Raw genomic sequence first — 22,442 nt, 5'->3', positions numbered from 1 at the left:
CTCTTTCCTTTACCCGGAAGTGAACCGTTGCAGCCTCAGCTGGAACACGTGGGAAATAACTGCGTTTTTTTTTGGAGCTCGGCTCCTTTCCAAATGCAAGGAAAGTGGAGAGAAGAAAGCGGCCGCCGAGAGATCAAAGGAACGGGCGGCCCCTCCTCCTGCTTTATAAGAGCAGCCCCGTCATTAACCCAGCTCTCACGCGATCTGCAGCCGGCTGCTGGCTTGGTGGAGAAGCAACAAAAAATAACACAGCAGAGAATTAAAACAAAATGTCTTTATTACTGCAAATATCAAAAACAAATAACCCTAGCTTCTCCCTCTAAAACTCTCCCCCCCCCCAAACTGGAACATATTTCTCAATTGCCTTTCCCATGTCTTATCCCTCCCTCCCCCACCTTGCTCATTTCCATCCCATTTCACCCAAATTGTTTATCCAGATTTCGGCAACATGAAAGGGGTGGCGGAGCAGAAGTTTCCCGCACCGATGTTTAAAGATGTTTGCAAACACGATGGCCCACAGTGGCTGCTCTGTGGTTGCTGTTCAAGACTTCATTCTGCCCAGTGTCGCCCAGATCAAAGGCTATTCCTGCAATCTCCCAACCCAATCTCTCCTGATTTTTGTGTGCTTTATATTGTTCGACTTTTTTTTGGTTCCTGACTTACACCCTCGTTTTTTGTTTTCATACCTGGACTGTATACGAGTTGTGTGTAGTATTTACTGGCGATATAAACATGTAATTGTTCTCCACTTTTAAATCAGACCAGCATACAGCCTTGTCCCCTTTGATATGTTTCCTTTTAAGTCAGCCTAACGTACGCCGTCGTTTTTTTGTTTCTTGCACTCCGTCTCTCTTGCTGGAGCTGTGCGCCTTACTGCTTTAAAGTCGACTGAGAAGTGTGTCGGTCAGATCAGAGACTATGCCTCTTACCACTGTTCTCTCCCTCAATCCCACTCTGTCGCCGCAACAGGTTCGATCCTCGCTGCGCTGCGTTGGAATCGAAACTTCCTGAGTTAACGATCTTGGCATAAATCAGACCCCCCTCCCCTCCATCCTCCCCCTCCCTTCTGTCCCTACTTTTAATAGCACCGAAGTACACTGGAAAGGATTCATCAGCACCAGGGGAAAAACTGGTAACTCCTTCAAATAGAATCTCGCCGGACACGCAATGAAAGAGAATAGCAATGATTGAACATTTTAAGACGTGTAAAGCAATCTCGTTTCCGCTACACAATCGCTGCACTATCACACGATTGGAATAATCCAATCCTGCTGCACGGATAGACGCCACTCGGCCCGTCTCGGCTGTTCACGCTTGTTGGAAGACCTTATGTTTCACAGGCTTTCCCCTTCCAAATACACATGCAAATCCCGGAGAGTTTATTGTATAAAGGGCAGCGGCGCATTTAGAGTCCTAGAGTCATACAGCACGGAAACAAGACCTCTCGGCACAGCAAGCCCATGCCGACCAAGATGCCCCGTCCAAGATAGTCGCATTTTCCCGCGTTTGGCCCATATCCATCTAAACCTTGGAAGAAATAAAGTGCTGGAGTAACTCAGCGGGTCAGGGAGCATCCATCGAGAACATGGATAGGTGACGTTTCGGGCCACATCCCTTCTTCAGGCTGAGGCTAAAAATACATCTAACCCTTTCCTAACCACGTACCTGTCCAATATCATTTAAATGGTGTTATAGTACCTGCATCAACTACCTCGACCCATGCACCCATCACCCTCTGAGTGCCAAAGTTGTTCTTTCCGGTTCTTATTAAATATTCCCCCTCTCAATTTAAATCTCTGCCCGCCCGCTGGTTCCCGGGTAAGAGACTCTGTGCATTCATCCCATCTATTAATGTTACGTGAGATAAGTCATATATCGAAATATTGCGGATTGTTAGGGCAAGTTGGACACTGGTTGCAGTGCACAAAGGCGCTTTTTAAGAAAGATTACATTTCCTCTGTATTATTAAACATGAAATATTCAGGACGTCCTAAAAAAAGGTTTCCTTCCCCATTCGTCGCTGATGTCCATTGTCCCGAAGCAGTACTTTACATTTTCAAACGTGTATTTATTTACATGGGATTAAGGGTTTTGCTTCGGTCTCTCACCCACCCCCCCAAAAAAAAAAATCATAGCTTAAATAATAAACAGAAAAAGTGTCAATCCTATTGTGGTCGTGACTCGTTGGAATTCAGAATGACAAGAGACTGCAGATGTTGGAATCTTGGATCAGGATCCCGGCCCGAAATATCAGCGGCCCATTTCCTTCCATAGATGCTACCTGACCCGCTGAGTTACTCGAGAATAGACACAAATTGCAGGAGTAACTAAGCGGGTCAGGCAATATCTCTGGAGAAAAGGAATAGGCGACGTTTCAGGTCGAGTCCCTTCTTCAAACACGAGAAGTTTGATTTTTGGTCTCTTTGAATTTCCTTCGATTTTATGTTTAAGAAGGAACTGCAGATGCTGGAAAATCGAAGGTAGACAAAATTGCTGGAGAAACTCAGCGGGTGAGGCAGCATCTATGGAGCGAAGGAAATAGGCAACGTTTCGGGCCGAAACCCTTCTTCAGACATTACATGTTTTTTTTTTCCTGAGCTTTAACAGAAAGAAGGCCGTGCGCCGTATAAACAAAATCACAATGCTGCCCAAAAAATTCGTTGCTGTACCTGAAGCAAGGAAAAAGCCTTTGATCTAATGTTTCAAGTTGACCTGGCTGGTCGGACGTTTAATGCCACCCTATGGGTTTGTGTATATGTAGCAGATTAAGAAAACCGGAGTCAATTTCGCCTTTCCCTGATTAAGTATCAACAAAAATCCTTGTACTTTCTCGAATCAAGAGGAAAATTGTTTACCTTCCCCGCGCACAGGAAAAATAAAATGCTCCCCTAAGTTACATTGCGATGGGTTCAAAGAGATTTCGTTCAGCATCGTGAGTTTAATCGAGCCCCCCTAAAAAGAGGCTGGAAGTGGGGTTCAAAATAGGGCTGTTTGTTTTGTGGATTGATTGGGGGGGGGGGGGGATCTCTGTGTGTGCCGGTACATTTGCAAAATCTCTTAGGTCTTTGCCTGCAGAGGCAGCGCTGAATCTCATTAGAGAAGCGGGAGGACAATTGTAAATCTCTCCCGTCAATCAGGCATGTCACTCAGCCCAGCGGCGCAGCTTTGATCTCCCCTCTCCCTCCTCCTCGCCTCGGTTTTTTTTTCTTTCCCTTCTCTGCTGCAAGAATCTCCGCCGTCTCCTCTAATACAACCAACCAACTAGTCTTCTGGGCTTGCTTTAACCAGCTTCACTCCCAAGACGGAGAGAGAGAGAGGGAGGGAGGGAGAGCGAGAGAGTGAGACAAGGGGGCAGGCAAAGATAGAGTTTGCATTTAACGAAAGAGAGAGGAGAGTGAGTTACTATTGTGTGTTCTTGCTGGAACTTGTGCGATTGTTTTATACATTTTTATTGCAGGGGTTTTACCGAGATAAAAGACTGGCTTTTTTGTTTGGAAAGTCCGCTTTTTCTCTCTCCCCTCCCCTTACCCTGCCCATCAGTTGATATTGTTGCATTTACCGGTTGTAAAGATCCCCCGAAATACAAGGGAGGGATGCCACAGTTAAACGGCGGTGGCGACCCGGAGTTGGGTGCGAACGATGAGATGATTTCGTTTAAAGACGAGGGCGACCAAGAGGAGAAAATCCTGGCGGAGATCAGTGGCAGCGAGGAGCGAGATCTGGCCGACCTGAAGTCGTCGCTGGTCAACGAGTCGGAGATTAGCCCCGGCAACGGACAGAGCGGCGACGGCGGCAACTCACGGGGGTCCGAGGTAAAACTATAGCGAGTGAACGAACCAACGCCGGCACAATCTTAACTCCCCTACTCCGTCCTGTCCCCCTGCGCAATTTAAACAACAGCTCAATAACCTCTACTCTCTCTTTCTCTCTCCTTCCCCGAACAACCCTACAACAAATCGTGTTACCGACCCTCTAGGTGGGAAGGCGGTTGCAAGTTATCGAGGATTCCTATCGGAATAAAATCCGCCGCCCGGGCACAGAGGAGGGTGAGCACTTTGTGTTATTTTTACATGTGTGCCTTTTGACCGTTAAGGGTGCAATTAATTCGCGGTGCAATCTCCTCTTTCACTCTTGCTGGTGTGTTTTATAATATGTCCATCAACTTTTTTGCTTTGGGCAGGGAAGCGGCTGGATGGGTCGATGGTCCCGGGATTCTGCGCTTATCAGCCCAGTTATATTATGATTCCCAACCTCAGCAACGAGCCGTACCTGAACAACAGCTCGCTCTCCCCACCCGGCGTCAGGACGGTGAGTCAGAAGCCTGTAGTTAGTCCGCGGTGATGGTCACTTGTTTGTCTGCTGTTCAACTGAAGAAATCTCCTATTCCCTCGCTGTATCTCAGCCTGGACTGGCATCTGTCTGACCCGCTGCAGGTGTAGTCTGCAGTCTGCAGAGCTCACCTGCCCGGGTCTGGTCTCTATAGCTCTTTGGTGCTGCTGCCTTATCTGAGTTAAATTGTATCACCCGCAAGTTCTACGTAAAACCAATGTGTGTGTTAGCGTGCTTCAAAGTATTGTACAGCCGACCTGTTATTTACCCAGTCCTTTAATACAAATTCTGCACGTTAATTGATCTATTTTTTTCTCGGATGGTTTTCACAAGGTTTATTTAGTGGGTAGGAGATTGTCGCTATACCTGCTCTATCCTCCTCTCCATACAGACACACACACACACACACATCAACTTTAAATTAACACGAGCGGCTTTCCGCCGCTAAATTTAAACAGGCCGTGAGATGGCTCACTCTAACAGCAACAAAAACACCAAGAACAAACACATATTGCGAAGTCTGTACAGAAAGGGGACAGTTGTTTGCAGTTCGTGTCTCCTCCACTCTTCCCCCGAGGGGGTTGGGAGGATGGGACAGGGAGAAGGCGGGGGACAGGCTTGATTTAAGGAGGACAAGTCTGGAGTTTGTCAGCGGAGTCGCTTATCAGATTGCTGGCTATTTTTTTCGGTGTTCGAATAAGATCCCTTACTTCAAAAAGCGGAGCAGGGATTGTGTCAAAGACTGAGAATTTAAAATCTCATGGTGGAATCAAGGGATGCCTCCAGTAACAGCAAGCTCAGTCTGGAATGTTTCGAATTCAGTACTAATGCTGCACATACATTTATACTGCATTCATGCGGTGCTTGCCTTGCTGAAGCTGATCACCTCGATTGAGGACTTGCTGAAATGCCACAAGGTCTCTTCGTGAGCCACTCTGTTGTTGCAATGTTGCATGGAGAGCAAAAGGCGTTTAAAATGCCACATGCCAAGCCTGGAAGAAGTGCTGGCTTTGTTTTAGACCCTAATGAAGCAGAGTGCTTGATGTTCACGCCTGGGTCTGTAGCTTTTACTGCCTTCTATCCTTGGTGTGTGTACAGTACGAGTTTGAAGTGTTAAAGCTCTGGTTGTCAAGAGTGTTTTATTGTCAAATGTGTAGGGAGGAACTGCAAAATCTGGAGATAGACACAAAATGCTGGAGTAACTCAGCGGAACAGGCAGCATCTCTGGAGAGGAATGGGTGACGTTTCGGGCTGAGACCCTGCCTCAGCCCTTAATGTCATTTGTCTCAAACAGAACAACAACATTCTTCTATATACTTATATACACATACACACATACTTACACATAAAATCAAATGACAATAATAGTGCAAAACGACAAACCAATCTGCAAGTCTATGTAGTTCAGAACTTATTTGAAGGTTGCAGTGATTAATAGCCTGATGTCTGTAGGGAAGAAACTGCTCCTGAACCTGGACGTTTCACTTTTCAGGCTCCTATATCTTCTGCCCGATGGCAGGAGTGAAATGAGTGTGGCCCGGGTGGTGCGGGTCTCTGATGATGCTGGCTGCCTTTATGAGGCAGCGACTCCTGTAGGTCCCTTCGATGGTGGGGAGGTCAGAACCCGTGATGGACAGGACAGTGTTCACCACTTCTTTCAGTCTGTACAGATGTCCCCGGACATGACTTCACACCATTGATCTGCCCACTTGCAAGCTCGGAAGTTCCCTCAGAGATTGTTCAGTTAGGGCAGGATACTCTGACTCTGCCCAGAGTGATTTATATCCCCGCGTTGGTAAATAGCTTATCATTAGCTTGTGAACACACAGTTCGTAACAGAGTGATTGTTAGTTAGCATCTCCCATATTGGTCAAATTGCCACAATAAATACATTTAAAATTGTTTGGGCAACTGCATATTTGAGATAGTTACATATAATTACTATTTCTTCTCTCTATGTTAGGAAATTCATTTTTGAATGTCTTTATTTTCTGAAAGAGAAAATACTAAAAGATGACTTAGCTATGGATCTTTTAAACTATAGGGGGCTTCGACAGAATACATGCAAATAAGATCTGGTTTTTTTTAATTTTAGGGGTATATTAAAATGGTGAAAATATATGTAACCTCTTCATAAAAAATGTCCAGGGGAATTTTCACTTCAGATTAGTTCAAATCTGGAATTTGTTTCCAAATAGATTAGTTGAAGGAAGTAGTGGTGAGGAATTATTAGGACGCAAGCTAGTACAAGGGAGAACAGAATGGAAAACTATACAGGACATAAAGTGCTGTATGTCCTGTATACAGCAGGTCAGGCAACATCTCAAGAGATGCACCAGCATTTACTCCAGCACTTTGTGTCCTTTTGTACAAGCCAGCGTCTGCGGTTCCTTGTTTCTACGGAAAAATATGCAGATTGGGCAAAGTGGGCAACGGGCTGTAGGTTTGCAGTGTAAATCCAGGCGTGTAAGTGGTGGATTGAATGGCCTGTTTTCGTGCTGCGCTACACTCTAGGTCAACAGCTATTGATATATTGTATTTGAGTTTAAATTACATTGAATGACATTGAAATTAGTGTGGAGATGTCTGATGTCACATGGCACCTTTACAGCAGTATAATTCATGCATTTGGCCTACTACTGTTGTGTCTGCACCACCTCATGGTGCAACTACGCGATGTTTGCATAGTTCTTCAGGTAGTGATATTAACAACCACCCGCTGTCCAAAGTTGTTAAAAGTGTAGCTTTAGGCAACTGTAGCACTGCAGCATTCTGTAGCCACCACGGGTATGGGGGAGGGGTGAGGTGCTGGAACCCTTTGCACTGTTTTGTTGTTTTCCCTTTTTTCCCCTCACAGGCCTTTTAAATCTAGTGTCAAATCAAAACTGACCAAGTTCTGATCACCGAGTTAAATGTTATCTTCTACTGCAACTAGGACACCCCCTCCGCACCGTGCTTACATTTTTTGACTAATTTCTTGTTCAATCGATGGTAGACAAACAGGGATTCCAAACTGCCTGCTAATCCAGGCAATTTTTTCCAATCAAAAGTTTGTGTTGGTGTGTGCTCCGTGGTTGTGAAAACATGTGGAGGAGAGGACCCATGGTGAAGCGATTGTGGATAATCTACACTGGTAATGCGAATTGTACTGGAGTTCAGTTCTGACAGAACTGGCTATAGCACTCTGTTAACACGATAGAATTCACTCTGTCTTGGTGTTTACATGCTACTGCTCCTTTGAAGCTCGGCATATCTTGGATAGTTTCAAATTTCAGTCTTGATGCACAGGATGTAATGCATTGATGTTAGAGGTACAAGGAAGAGAGGGAAGAGCAGACCAGTAAGATTTACTTTGCACATTTAGTTTTTGTTTACAGCAGACCCCATTTAATGCAAACTACTGTGAATGTTGTTAAGCTGAAGCATAAATGGAGAAAACTCGAAATACACTGCAAAATACACAGCGAGGTGCTTGCTTGACCTATAATAGCCAGGTTTACACGATCACTACACAGGGTAGTGGCAATGCAGATTTGCCACTGCAATATAAATTAGTTGTAAATCTGAGATATTTTCTGAAGGGGATCACAAAACTGGATTTAGTTATATTTTTTAATTTGAGGATGACAGATTTTACCACCTTTTGCAGTCGCAACGTAATGTTGTTGGATTAGAATTCATTCTTGTCCTGTTCAGAGAAAATCATTCTTTGATTATTTTGCTTAGTGGGAAATGTTATTTCTATTGGAGAAAGCACTTCTGCTTGCTCCTTATAACTGGAGTGGACGTAGGCAGTTTTGGTTAATCAATTTGAGTTACAAAGCTTTATAATATGTGTGAACATTGCTCTCTTCTTGTGAACAGTATTGTTAAAAAGGAAATTGAAATGGATATATTTTGTTTAAAAATAAATCTGTGTAGGCGCTAAATAGTGTGCAGCAGATGCTTTGTAAAATAAACATGGCTCATGTCTTTTATGCCCTATATCTACCCAGTGTGGTCTGCGGTAGCAGTTATGCTCCAAGGTGAAAACATGTCACCGTTTTGTTTAGTTTGTTCAGTGAATCTGGGGAACAAGAGAGTGCTCAGTGGTCCCATGTGTTTGATCAACTCTGCTTTACAATCTTTACTGGAGCAAAAATCTGCAGATGGTTACCTTCACCAGAGGCTTATGATTACCATGCGCACATGTTGGAGATGCCTCCTAACTTACACCAGGTCCCGCTTCCCCCCTCGTTACCCAGCTTCCTGATCTACGTTACAATCTGGTCCAGACAACTGAAGTTCTGGTCCGTTGGCTTCAAATCCCTCCTTGCCCTTTTCCCATCCACTCTGATCTCTAACTTCATCCCAACCTACTACGGAGATATCTGTCCACTTCAGCTGCTGGCCTCTTGTGCTTCTTTCTTTCTGCTCTGCCTCCCCTACCTGGGGCTCAGTACCTCATCAACCCTCTTTACCTTTTAGACCCAACTCTCTGTATAAGTGCTCACTCACCTACCCTGTTGTCTCCCTCTATAATTCTTGTCAGATGGAGCCGCTGTAAAGGGCCCAGCAACATCTTGATGTTAAAGCTGGCATCTAAAAATGTTGGTTGTTGTTAATTGTCAGTGGCTTTCCTTTTTAAGATGTAGATTGAGTAAATTCTTTGCCAGTTAGAGCTCCTTTTAATATCAATCATAGCTGCATGATGCTGATTTAATTATTAAAATGATTGATTGAAGTTATATTCAAAACTGTTTGATTTCTTGAGTAACTGGCATTGACGTTAGTAGGTCATATTGCTGTGAGTCATGTGGCTGGGAGGTCTGATCATTCAATTGGAGAATGCAGGTGTCTAAAGTGATAGTCAGATGAAGTTTGGGTTCAGATTTTTGGCTCATTATCTGTGCAAGTGTGTAAACGTTGCAGCCTTGCAGCCAGGTGAGATTCATATAAACGGTGATTGTTGGCAACAAATATGCAACAAAACATGGCTTTGCTATACATGTAAGAATCTTATCTCCATTGTTAAAAGTTGATAACAAAATTACTAAAAAGGGTTTGAAGAAAGGTCCCGACCCGAAACGTCGCCTATCCACGTTCTCCTGCAATGCTGTCTGACCTGTTGAGTTACTCCACCACTGTATCATCTTTTGCCACAAAATGTTGTTTATGTAATCTGTCATTTAAAAGAAAATTGTCAGGAAAGATCTTTGCACTTATAGAATAACAGATGCAGGCTCTATCTTTCCTAGTTACTGTCAAGAGTCTCAGCTGGTCAGTTATGTCTCATGTACAGGGAGTGAGAGCGGGGTACAAGAGCTTTGGATAAGGAAGGTGTTGAATGTCCAGAATCCCTGCCACAGTTCAATATCCAGTAACCTGCCTTCATCGAAAGGCGCACTTGGCAACCTCAAGCTTTGGGAAGGGTGTGCCTCTTGCAGTCAAGTGGCATCGCAACTAATCAACATTTGTCCCATCCCCATTTCTCTTCCCCTCCCCCTCTCCCCATTGCAATCAGTCTGAAAAAGGGTCCCAACCCAAAACGTCGCATTTTAGTTTAGTTTACTTTATTGTCATGTGTACCGAGGTACAGTGAAATACTTTGCTGTGCGCTATTGTGTGCTATTATGTTATGTGATTTGCCATAGAAAGCTGTGGAGCCAAAGTCAGTGAATATATTTAAGGCAGAGACAGATAGATTCTTGATTCGTATGGGTGTCAGAGGTTATGGGGAGAAGGCAGGAGAATGGGGTTAGGAGGGAGAGCTACTGTAGATAAGCCACGATTGAATGGCGGAGTAGACTTGACGGGCCGAGTGGCCTAATTCTACTCCTATCTTTTATGATCTTACAATATGATCTATCCAGTCAGCAGAAAGACTATACATTATTACATTTGTGTCGACCACATTTCACAGATACAGGTTAAAGGGAATACCGTATAGTGCAAGATAAAGTCCAGTAAAATCCAATTTAATGATCGTCTGAGTGTCTCCCATGAGTTAGATGGTAGCTGTCCATTCCCTCCACAGATGCTGCCTAACCAGCTGAGTTCCTCCAGCACTTTGTGTTTCCCCCAAGAATCCAGCATCTGCAATTCCTTGTGTTTGCAAAAATTGACTATTTATTATCTGTGCTGACAGTTAATGAAGTGCCAGGTCTACAATGACAGTCAGTACTCAAACGTCTTATAATGGAAGGTCCTTGTGTAGGATCCTGCTAAATAATAATATTGCTGGAAAGATATGAACATTTTCAAAAATTCAATTAGAAAATTTTAGGCAACATAGAGAGGAAAGGGCATCAACCCGAGTTAGAAATAGAGCATTGAAGTTACAATCAGATTAGCTGTGATTTCATTGAGTGGCTGAGAAGGTTCAAGGGGTTGAGTGCCTTACACTTGCTGCTAATTTATACATGTGCATGTATGTAACCAAGGGGAAATGTAGTACTTTAGTACTAAGAAGCACTCCCCATTATGCTTCTCCTTCTCCTTTTCCCGTATCAGTGTCCTTCAGATTTTCACCACTGTGATGGGAGTGATTTGGAGGGGGGGGAGTGGGGGGAAGAAAGCAGTCGTTATTCTTCCTTTGTCATCTCACTCTGTGCACAAAACATTTCTCTGTAGTTTACTTTATGTGACAGAGAAGCGACATAAAACTACCTGCGAGTTAATTAAAATAGACGCAGAGTCCTATTGAAAAGCCTGGGTGACACGTCAGTGTATGTAGAATGACCACTGCACTGTTGGCATGGTGCCTTTAAGGAAAATATGTTACAGTGAAGCCCAACTGTCCTGTCAGATGGATATAAAAATCCCCCCCCCCCCACCAAAACATCCACAGACACTGTGATATTTCAAAGGAACTCGGGGACTCCTGGTCAATATTTAACCTGCTAAATAAACATTTAAAAACAAATTATTTGGTTGTCACCGCATTACCCTTTGTGGGAGTTTACACTATACAAACTACTTGCTGGGTTTCCTATATTACGAGTGTGGATACACTTCCAATGCTCTTCATTGCCTGTGCTTTCAGAGGTCCTGAAAGTGACACTCAAAAAATACCAATAAACACAATCTATCTTGCTTTGTCTTTCAAAGTAACTTAAAACAGAGAACAGCACCTTCCGTAAATGTAGTTCCGTGAATGGACTAAAAAAAATCTATTCCCAAAATATTTGAGTCTTTAAATTTGGTGAAAAAATGCCACAAATTATTCGACTGCATTTTTATTAGGAATTGAGAATGTTTTAAACATAATTAATTCTCCACTGTAATGATAACACCAAATAAGAGTGCAATGTTTACGATTGTGGCATCTCATCATTGTAAATGCAGTTCCTCGAATGGTGAAAAATACAGTTGTTGATAATTCTGGATTAAGTAACCTCCAATCAAATTGATGTGGAATGTATTTTATTTTACAAAAATATATTTATAAAATAATTCAAAAAAATTCCCTGTGGATTAACCATATACACATATCCCATAAGTTTAGTGTTGCGTTACTTTAGATTTATTAATCAATTTATTATACAAAAAGCTTGCTCTGATGAAAGAGGGATAAAATCATTTTAATTCAGGCATTTTAAATATTCATAATTCACATATCACATCGGATGATTTCTGAGCTATATTTAATCCTTTTGAATCAAACACCATTGTTACAAAGGGTATTCAATGCCTTTTAGTGAGTGGTTGTAAATCACACTGCCTAACATTGGTTACATCCCATTTCACCAATGCTATTTTCTGCAATTTAAAAATGTTATTGTATTACCTCTCGGCTGTGAAACCGGTGCGTTTATTTTGTGATTTATTTTTAATTTCTTGCTTTGTGCCAATGTATCATTGTCCAAAATGAGCTGAACAACATATCCTGGTCACCCAAATAATATGGATATGTATCTTTCTCTTTGCTTGCAAAGTAGAGTACTGTGACAAAACAAAAGAAAATACCCAACAGTGGTACGAGAAAGAACTTGACGTAAGATGGTCAACTTTGATTGTTGACTTGCTCTGTGTGGAGGTGCTGCTTGAATTGGCCCTGACCTGACACCCCCATCGGTGCAACCTTGCTTCCCACTGTTAGAATTAACGACAGACAGAACTTCAAAGGCTTGCTCTAATGACGGACCCAAGCTTCAAAGAAGAAAATGTTGCAGAGTAACCGCTAATGAAGAGGGATCCTGTAGAATTATAATGAAAAGCATTAACTCGCTTATTTTCCTGTACGGCATTCCTGGTCCCTACTGGCAACTGTGTGTTCCTCGATCTTCACAACTGACCAGTAAATATTACGTTAAAAAATCTATTGTCTAAAATCATTTAAATCTTATTGATGAGCAACAACATATAATTCAGATTGCTGTGCATGTAATATACCCGAGTAGAAAAGGCAAGGAGCTCCATTTACAATTTCATAGTAGTTTTAGGGCATTCGGAGCAACAAAGATTTAATACCAATTTATGCTGTTAGCTCCATTTCCTTTAATGTGAAAATAGTGTGGGACATTGCATGCGTTGGTATATATTTTACGTGTTGTATGTAGTAAACTGTAGGAACAAGGGTTTTGTCAGCTTCCAAGATGTTTATGTTTTGAAACTTACTACCTGATGCCTGTTAATTAAAACAAATTATGTGTGTGCAATTGAGCCCTCTTTAACTATTCGGCTACTGAAACCCTTATATACATGCCTGTATTATCTCTTGACTTCTTGAGCATTCTGTCCTACTCTACCTTTCTTCTACATGAGGCCATTCAGAAATCCTGCTTTTGTTTGACCATTTCACCGTCACTCCTGCACTTGCTGAGGTTCTAAGAGATGCCTCAATTTTAACATTTGTCGTTTTACTCAAATCCGACATTCCTTCCAATTTTGTTACTCTTCTCAGCTCTGCAACCTTCTGAGAGATGTGTGCTCCTCCAATTTTGTCTTCTTTATCTTGCCATGAATAATATATCTTTACCATTGGTGGCTGTGACTTCAGTTGGCATGGCCCTGCGTTCTGCAATCCCTCATTTCTCTGCCTCAAGGCAGCGCTTGTAGCTTACCTCTTTGATTGGACTCTTGGTCATCTGCCCTAATATTTTCTCATGTGGATGGGTTGGTGCCAAATGTAATTTGTTTGTGCTTCTAAGAAGTGCTTAACAACCAAGGAATATTGAAATCTCACTGCACAGATAAAGGCCATTTGGCCCATCATTTCCCTGACTAGGTGACCAGCCTCCTCCCACCAGGTTGGTTTTGGCTCTTTGAGCATGCTCCCAAGTATTTTCTAAAGGTGATGAGAATTTCTGCTTCCCATACTTTTCCAGGCAGTGAGTTCCAGAACCGTACTGGCCTCAGGATGAAAAAAAAGTTGCCTCATTTCTCCAGTAATCCAATTAACATTTGATCAAGGCAGCCTATTCTGAAGAAGGGTCTCGACCCGAAACATCACCCTTTCCTTCTCTCCAGAGATGCTGCCTGACCTGCTGAGTTACTCCAGCATTTTGTGTCGACCATATTTTTCAATGCCTCTACTAAAGAAAGTAGATCCTATCTATCTTCGTACTTCAGGCCTCTCAACGTTTTTTACTGATCAATTGCATCTCCCTTTTGCCTCATCTACTTCATACAAAACAATCCCAAGCAATCCAATTTTCCCCATAGCTAGAATTTCTATCCTTATAAATTTCCTTATACATGCACGATAGTGCAACCCCAATCTTTGGTGTCCACAACTGCACGTGTATCCCAAACTGTGATACAATACAGTTTTGGCATAACCTCAGTGCTGTTATACTCATTGGATAAAATAAACTATTCAATTTTCTTTTTTAACCATCTTATCAAGCAGTCTTACTATATTTGTGGGCATTTCCAAGAGACCAATGTTATAGTCCCATGGAGTTATGCAGCTCGGAAACAGGCATTCAACACAACTTCTCCGTACCCACCCATCTGTGTGCATTTGACCCATAAGCCTCTAAGCCTTTGCTATCCATGTCCCTGTCCAAATGTCTTTTAAATGTTGTTATAGTATCTGTCTCAACCACTGCCTCTAGTGGTTTGTTCCCTGTACCCGCCACCTTTTGTGTGAAAATAGGTACCTCTGAGATTCTTACTAAATCTTCCCCCTCTCACTTTAAAACTATGCTCTGGAGTTCTTGATTTTATGTTCCTTCACACTTCTCAGTATCTCCCATTAATGGGTGAACTTTAGTTGTAGTGTCTTATCACTTTTCCTGATTGAGTTCCACCTCATTTCTGCCCAGTTATCTTATCTTCTAATGTAGTCCATTATTTTAAGCTTTCTTATGAGTTATTAACCAAAATAGCTAATTTTATGTTTGCTGAATACATTTTTATTATTTCCTCTACATTAATCCATATATATTACAAGCAGCAATCAGCATGCCTTGGGGAATTTGGCTTTGTTAAAAATATCATGAATAAAGTTATGTGTAGGAAAGAACTGCAAATTCTGGTTTATATCAAAGGTAGACACAAAATGCAGTGAGTCAGACAGTATCTCTGGAGAAAGAAATGGGTGGCGTTTCGGGTAGGGACCCTTCTCCAGTCCCGAACCCACCCAAAACGTCACCCATCCTTTTTGTCCAGAGATGCTGCCTGACCCGCTGAGTTACTCCAGCACTTTGTATCTGCCTTGTTATAAACCAGCATCTGCAGTTCCCTGTTTCTACAACATTCTCTCCTGACTGGTTGAGCTGTTATACCATTCTGCTGCTAATGAACTGCAGTATTTTACTCGATATTGCAAATAGATGATGTGTGTGTGGTATTTTGTGTTGCAATACTTTATTTAAATATAACATTGGAAAAAGTGTGATTTATATGCAGTCTTTCATTACTTGGAGATGCCTTTGATTAGCTCATTGTTAATGAAGTCATTATGAAAAGTATTAATTTATCTGTAATATGGATAAATGCAGGTAATTTGCAGAAATTTGGCCTGCAAGCAGTAATGAAACAGATCATAGTTAGTGTTACATTGATTGAGGTCATTTAGTCCCTCTAAATCGCACCATCTTTTTAGACTTCAGACCAGGCATCGGCAACCAATGGCCGAATGCGTCCCGTATTCCGAAATCCACCGGCCCGCAGGCGTATATTTTTTTCCATAATCATCAGGCCCGCAGACTTCGTCCTTCATGTCCTTCACCTCTGGTGCCTCCCGAGGCTCCAGGCACGGTGACGCAAGGACGCAAGGAGGCTTGCACTGGCGGCCGTAATTGCGGGGCCGCCGAGCGCCCGAGTGGGGCCAAGCGCCGAGCTCTGGCTGCACGGCATCCTGCGCAAAGCCGCTGGCATGGCCGTGCACCTTCTGTGCCTGGGCTTCACTGTCGGGATCAAGGTTGCCAATAGGCCGGGGACGAGTAAGTGAGTTTTTCAGCCACCATCTTCAGGACAGAGACAAGGCAATGGCCCGTAGGTACGCCATGTTCATGAGCGCCCACAACTAGGGGCCAGTTCTCCGGGTGGCGTCCTCGAAGGGGCGGGATATATGTGAACACATGATTTGTGTCTGTCATCTGGGGCGGGATGGGGGCTATGTGAACATGTGGTAGATGTGGCTCGCCATCCACTCACAGACATGCATCCTGGCCCTTGTGCAGAACAAGGTTGGCGAACCCCTGCTTTAGACTTTAGAGATACAGCATGGAAACAGGCCCTGCAGTCTACTGAGTCCGTGCCAACCAGTGATCACCCTGTACACCAACTAACCTACACATACTAGAGACCATTTTTACAACTTATCAAAGCTAATTAATCTACGAACCTTTACGTCTTTTCGAGTATGGATGGAAATCGAAGCACCTGGTGAAAACCCACATGGTCACAGGGAGAATGTACAGACTGCGTACTGGCAGCACCCGTTGTCAGGATTGCACCCGTGTCTCTGGCGCTGTCAGGCAGCAACTCTATTGTTGCGCAACTGTGACGTCCCACAAAATGATATTGTTGGGCCCATTTCTTTCCGTCTTTCCCCATGTGCTTGGATTTTTTTTGCTTCCAGTTATTTATTCTGTTACTTTATAAAGCTCTAATTGAATCTATTTCCAGCATTCTGTTAGGCAGTGTATTCCAATTCTAACTATTCATTGTAAAAAAACATATTTCTTTGGTTCTATTGCCAATCGCATTACATCTGTGCACATTGAGCCATTGGATGCATTTTCGTCATTTGATTAAAATGTTTGTTGAAAACCAGCCCACCTGCAGAACTGTGTAGGAAGGACTGCAGATGCTGGGTTATGCCGCAGATAGACACAAAATGTTGGAGTAACTCCGCGGGTCAGGCAGCATCCTGGTAGAAAACAAATAGGTGACGTTTCGGGGCAGAACCTATCTTCAGACTGAAGGTCGAGGTGGGGGGGGGGGGGGGGGGGGGGGGGATAAACTGGAGGCGAGTAAAGGCCAGATAACATCAGGGCTGGCAATCGCCCTTCCTGAGGTCATCTGTTGCCGGCTCTGATTTGTTCTGGCCTTTTCTCGCATAAAGTTTATTTATTACCGCCTCCCCCACTCCACTACTTTCAGTCAGATGAAGGGTTCTGACCCGAAATGTCACCTGTTTTTCTCCAGAGAGGCTGCCCGACCCACTCAGTTAATCCAACACTTTGTGTCTACCATCAGGAAAACTCTCTAGTTTTTCTATGAATAGTGCCATGTGTTCTAGTCCACCTGCACAGGCCAACAGGCCTTTGCATGACATCTGGTATGAAACATGGCACCTTTGGCAATACTGGGGCTCCCCGATTTATGATGCTTCGACTTCCGATATTTTAACTTTACGATGGTGCAAACACTGGACAATGGCAGCGAGCCGCTGCTCACTTCCGGTCACGTGATCAAATTGTATTAAATGTGTTTTCGACTTACGATATTTTTGATTTACGATGTGTTTATCGGAACGTAACCCTCGTAGGTCGAGGAGCAGCTGTATAGCACTTAATCAGTGTTGGACAATTTGCAGCTGGGGTTTGAACCGGTGACCTTCCACCTTGGGTGCCGCTCACAATGTCACCTGCTGCTCTCCTGTTGCACTGATGCCACTCACAAATTGGAGTTGCAATGTACTAAGGCACAAGATTTTGCCTGCCTGATCTTTTGATTTAATCATAGAGTCAAACAGCATGGCAGCAGTACCCTCGGCCCAACTTGCCCAGGCTGACCAACATGTCCCGTCTACACTAGTCCCATCTGACAGCACTTGGTCCAATATCCCTCTAAACCTATCCTATCCATGTACCTGTCTAAATGTTTCTTAAACATCGCAATAGAACAGCCATAACGACCTCCTCGGGCAGCTCATTCCATTCATCCACCATCCATTGTGTAAACAAGTTAGCCCTCAGGTTCCTATAAAATTTCCCCTCACCTTAAACCTATGTCCCCTGATCCGTGATTCCCCAAATCTGGGTCTCAGTAGAAATTGGTTGAATAACTGAAGTTGTATTTCAGCTTTTAGCGTTAACATAAGAGGTGAGGCAGGTTGGTGACTAATTTGATGAAGTGGCCAGTGGGTAGATGTTGTTGTGAAATATGTGGATTCCATGATGTGATCAAGATAGCTCCAAGCCAATGGGAATTAGTTGACACTTTATTGAGGAATTGATAATTGTGGCCAAACTTGTTGTAAATGACTATTCTGGCAGATTGATTTATCAAGCAATCTGTTTTACAGCGGACATATGAATAGACTGGAATTCCTCTCATGAGTCTCCAGGTAACTACCTGTGTTCTTACCTATGACCGTGTAGGTTTTCTCTGGGCGCTCCGGTTTCCTCCCAGATCCCAAAGGCATGCGGGTTTGTAGGTTAATTTGCCTCTGTGAAATTGCACCCCGTCCCACCACCCCTACCTAGGAGTGGATGAGAAAGTGGGATAATGTAGAACTAGTGTGAACAGGTGATTGATGGCCAGTGGGCTGAAGGGCCTATTTCCACGCTGTATCTCTAAATTAAACTAAACGGTTCTAGCCAATATGAGAATGATTAGAAAAGCTATCTAGCTTCCCACAAATCCCTGTAAATGTTCCCCTTCAATAATTGAAACAACTCTCCATTGAAAATTACAGTTGAAGCTGCTTCCATCACCAGATTTCAGATTCTAAGGTTGGCTGCATATTGACCAGATTCACATGTTGCATTATTTAATAGTATTTATTCTGATTACATCAAGGAAAAAATTGTCAGGTCCATGATATGCACTTAACTGTTTTTAGCTGTGCAAATTATTAATTCAGCATGATCTTAGAGTTTGGAGTATCCCTATAATCAATCTTTACAGTGGGAACAAGTTGGTCTTTAACTTTAACAACTGCAACTTGTATTTGAAGAATACCTTTGTAGTAGTTACATATTCCAAATTGTTTCATGGTAGGATAAGAACCGTGACGTGCATGCCGTTTTAGGACAGGTGACTAAAACTAAGCTGGAATTTGGCTGTGGTAAACAATACCATTTTCAATGTCATTTTCAAAACAATTTGTCATGGATGTTATCAAGCTGGTCTTTTTTAACACAACAGGTTCTGAGCCAGTGAAGCAAATGTATAGACCATTTCCATTGAATCTCAATCTGTTTGTGCTTCAAGCAAACCTGGTGCGTTTCTGGCTGGGTTCCCTCCTTTTCAATGCCTATGTGGCACAGAAGGAAACTCCATATCTGTTCCCTCTCTGCCCATTTGAAACTTGGACCAAGGTTGGTAGAGTCTGATCCCAATGCCCTTTACACCATCCAAGCTATCTTTTGTGGTCTGTGTGATTCTTCTTTGATCTGGAAGTCAAATGCTCTTTATTGTCACACACCTTCTGGCGATGACCCACAAACCATAAGCAACAAGCAATGTTGGTGCTCAGGACCACATACAGCCCTTCTTCAAGTAGAACCTGGATGAATAGGTAACGTGTTCCATTCCGTATCGGCAGAATGTGGTAGCTGGAATTGGCATGTTTCCTGTTTCTTTTCGCAAAGCCAGTAACTCATTGGAAAGGGAATAATGAAAGGCCTAGACCGAGTGGAGGTGGAAAGGATGTTTCCAATAATGGGAGAGTCTAGAGCCAGAGGGCACTGCCTCAGAATGAAAGGACGTGCCTGTAGAATGGAGATGAAGAAGAATGTCTTTACCTAGAGAGTGGTGAATCTGTGGAATTCATTGCCACAGACAGCTGTGGGGTCAAGTCATTGGGTATTTTTGAAGCGGAGATTGATAGGTTCTTGATTAGTAAGGGCATCAAAGGTTACAGGGAGAAGGCAGGCGAATGGGGTTGAGAGGGAAAAAAATGTCAGTCATGATTGAATGGTGGAATAGACTCGATGGGCTGAATGGCATAATTTTGATCCTCAGTTAAGGTTTTATGGTTTTATATGCTGGAATACAAGTTAAATTTTATTTGTCTCAAAATGGTTACATTCACTCATTGCCGCGTGATATCCGGTATCGTGAATCAAGTACCAATACATGAATAGGAAAGGCTTAGAAGGAGATGGGTCAAACGCGGGCAAATGGGACTAGTTTATCATCTTGATAGGCATGGACCAGTTGGGCCGAAGGGTCTGTTTCCATGATGTATGACTATGTGCATTTGTCATTTTCAAAGCAATTTTAATTGCATTATTTATATGCAGGTAACAATGCAGGTATCTTTTGAGTTTTCTGGTGAGTCCATGTGACATTTCCACAGAAAAAACCTTAATTAAAATAACATTATTCAGTTAACCTAAAGGACTTTTCCATCAGACATAGGGCCACCCACCCACCACCAAGCAAGGAAAGACCTAGTGTCATAGAACTAGGCCCACCATGTCCATGCCAACCTTTTTACCCAACTACACCAATCCGACTTGGTTGCCTTGACTACTAAGTGTCTCTTAGTGTCTAAATGTCACATAGTAATTCCACCTGACTCCACCGCCTCATCTGGCAGTGAGTTTTAGATATCAACCACACTGTAAAAAATGTCATCTTGTGAAACAGTGAACTTTCGTTGGGTGGAGATCTCAAAATCGCACCCCTTGCTCACAATCCCTTTCTCACTCCCAAATGGTTTGGTGTCCTTAAATACTTTTATCTTGTTGTGCTGCAAACAAGAGAATTGGAAGTTTGGACAGAATTGAGTTATTCGCGTAGAAACAAGGAACTGCAGATACTGGTTTACACAAAAATACATGAAGTGCTGGAGTAACTCAGCAAGTCAGGCAGCATCTCTGGACAAAGCCACAAAATGCACTGCTGTAAAAGGCTGGAGTAACTCAGCGGGACAGGCAGCATCTCTGGAGAAAAGGAATGGGTGAGGTTTCTGATCAAGACAACATGGATAGGTGACCAGACCATTCTTCAGAATGAGTCACTCCGGCACTTTGTGTCTTTTTGAGTTCTTCTTTCTGTGACATTTTCTATTCAGTGCCTTTTTCAAAAACAATCGAGAGTAAAACCACAAAAATATCTCTGTAGTGAAAGCGAGTCCCATTGTTGGTTGGATTGAGGTAGTATTATCAGCGACAATTTGTTTTGAGGTTACATAGCGCATCGTAAAACCATGAATTAGGTCATCATCTTCTACAAATAACTCCAATGAAGAATTCTTTACCTACCTAGAGATTGCAGAATTTTGTATCATAATGCAGCTGATGTAAACAGAAATATTAAGTTAGACTTATATCTGAAACGGAAAGGAATGGGAAAGAATACATTGACAGGAGTGGGTGAAGCCTTTTGTTTCTATGAAGAGCAGGCTCTGGAACATGCTACACCTCTGGGGCTGAAAAGCATGATTTTGTTTGTTTCAAATTGTAAGAAATTTGGCCGTGTCTCACTTTTTAGGAATGGAAAGTATAAAACAAGGAAAGATCATTTAGCTTGCTGATTCTTTCTTTTTTAATATAGTACCAGAATTTTAAACCTTCCTTTCTTATCCATATAGCCATCCTCACGCAAACTGAATTCCTTTCAACTTCTTAAGTGGCTGGCTGAGGAAGTTTAGGTGGACCTATTAAAGATCCCCATTAAAGGGGCTAGTCAGACTATGCCCATTGTAAAGGTAATAGGCCAAAAAATAGTACATTTACAGAATCTGTCCGGGGTGTGGAATGGTGGTCATTGTAAATGGTCTCAGCATTGTATGAATGTCACCATGTGTACCAAACATGCGTACACTAAACAAGCTGCACATTGTACTCCATTTGCCAAGTTAATTTCTGCTCATCCCCAATGGAACTGAATTTGAGAAGTGGAGTACATCATGAGCTGTTTCTCTGTATCAGAGGCTTAACGTGAACATAGTTTCATAGATACACCGTGGAAACAGATCCTTCCGCCCACCGAGTCCGCTCCGACCGACAATACACTAGTTCCATCTTACACACTGGGGACAATTTACAGAAGCGATTTAACCTACAAACCTGCAGGCCTTTGTAATGTGGGAGGAAACTGGAGCTTGTGCAGAAAACCCACCTGGTCACAGGGAGAACGTGCAAAATCCATACAAACAGCACCAGTAGTCAGGATCAAACTCGGGTCTCTGGCACTGTAAGGCAGCAACTCTACCACTGCGCCACTTTGCCGCCCGTTAATGAATGGCAACAATTTCTACAATGCCTAGAGTGGGTAAAACAGTCAACTTTGGGCAAAGTGTCAAAGTGGCCCATTTCTGAGCAGCAGCCCCATTGTACACATCTCCAGGATGTCTAACAGTGCTACGAATCAGGTGGCCCATGTTAAAGGTGGCCAATCTGATGATGCCTCTTTCTGTTAACTCCCTAAAGTTGTGAGTTGAGACTTTAGAATTTACTTTAGACTTTAGAGGCACCATGTGGAAACAAGCCCTTCGGCCCACTAAGTCCATGCCGACTAGCGAACATCCCATACTCTAACACGATCCCATACACTAGGAACAATTTACAATTTTACCAAAGGCAATTAAGCTACAAACCTGTGGAGTGTGGGAGAAAACTGGAGCCCCGAAGAAAACCCATGAACGGGGAACGTATAAACTTCATACAGACACCTGTATCCTGATCTTTAGGCAACAACTTTACCGCTGTGCCACCCTAAGCTTAGCAGGAAAATACCTATTGCAAAGTCCCATATACACAGTAATCACAAAACCAGTT

General features: G+C 43.0%; 1 protein-coding gene across 2 annotated transcripts in view; it reads left to right on the top strand.

The window, feature by feature from the left end:
- Positions 1-3,210: 3,210 nt before the first annotated feature.
- lef1 (lymphoid enhancer-binding factor 1) overlaps positions 3,211-22,442 on the top strand; it is a 178,735-nt gene continuing 159,503 nt past the window's right edge. Inside the window, exons 1-3 of one of the 2 annotated variants that reach the window (XM_055641928.1) lie at positions 3,211-3,812; positions 3,977-4,046; positions 4,181-4,308. In XM_055641928.1, the coding sequence (XP_055497903.1) occupies positions 3,594-3,812; positions 3,977-4,046; positions 4,181-4,308 (417 nt within the window). In that variant the 5' untranslated portion in view covers positions 3,211-3,593. The remainder of the gene's footprint in view (positions 3,813-3,976; positions 4,047-4,180; positions 4,309-22,442) is intronic. The other variant, XM_055641938.1, reaches the window with a different exon arrangement.

This window comes from Leucoraja erinacea, chromosome 1 (assembly GCF_028641065.1).
Source record: "Leucoraja erinacea ecotype New England chromosome 1, Leri_hhj_1, whole genome shotgun sequence".
NCBI classification, from domain to species: Eukaryota; Metazoa; Chordata; class Chondrichthyes; order Rajiformes; family Rajidae; genus Leucoraja; species Leucoraja erinaceus.
The sequence above is the reverse complement of the archived record's forward strand: the minus strand, read 5'-3'. Positions and strand labels throughout refer to the sequence as shown.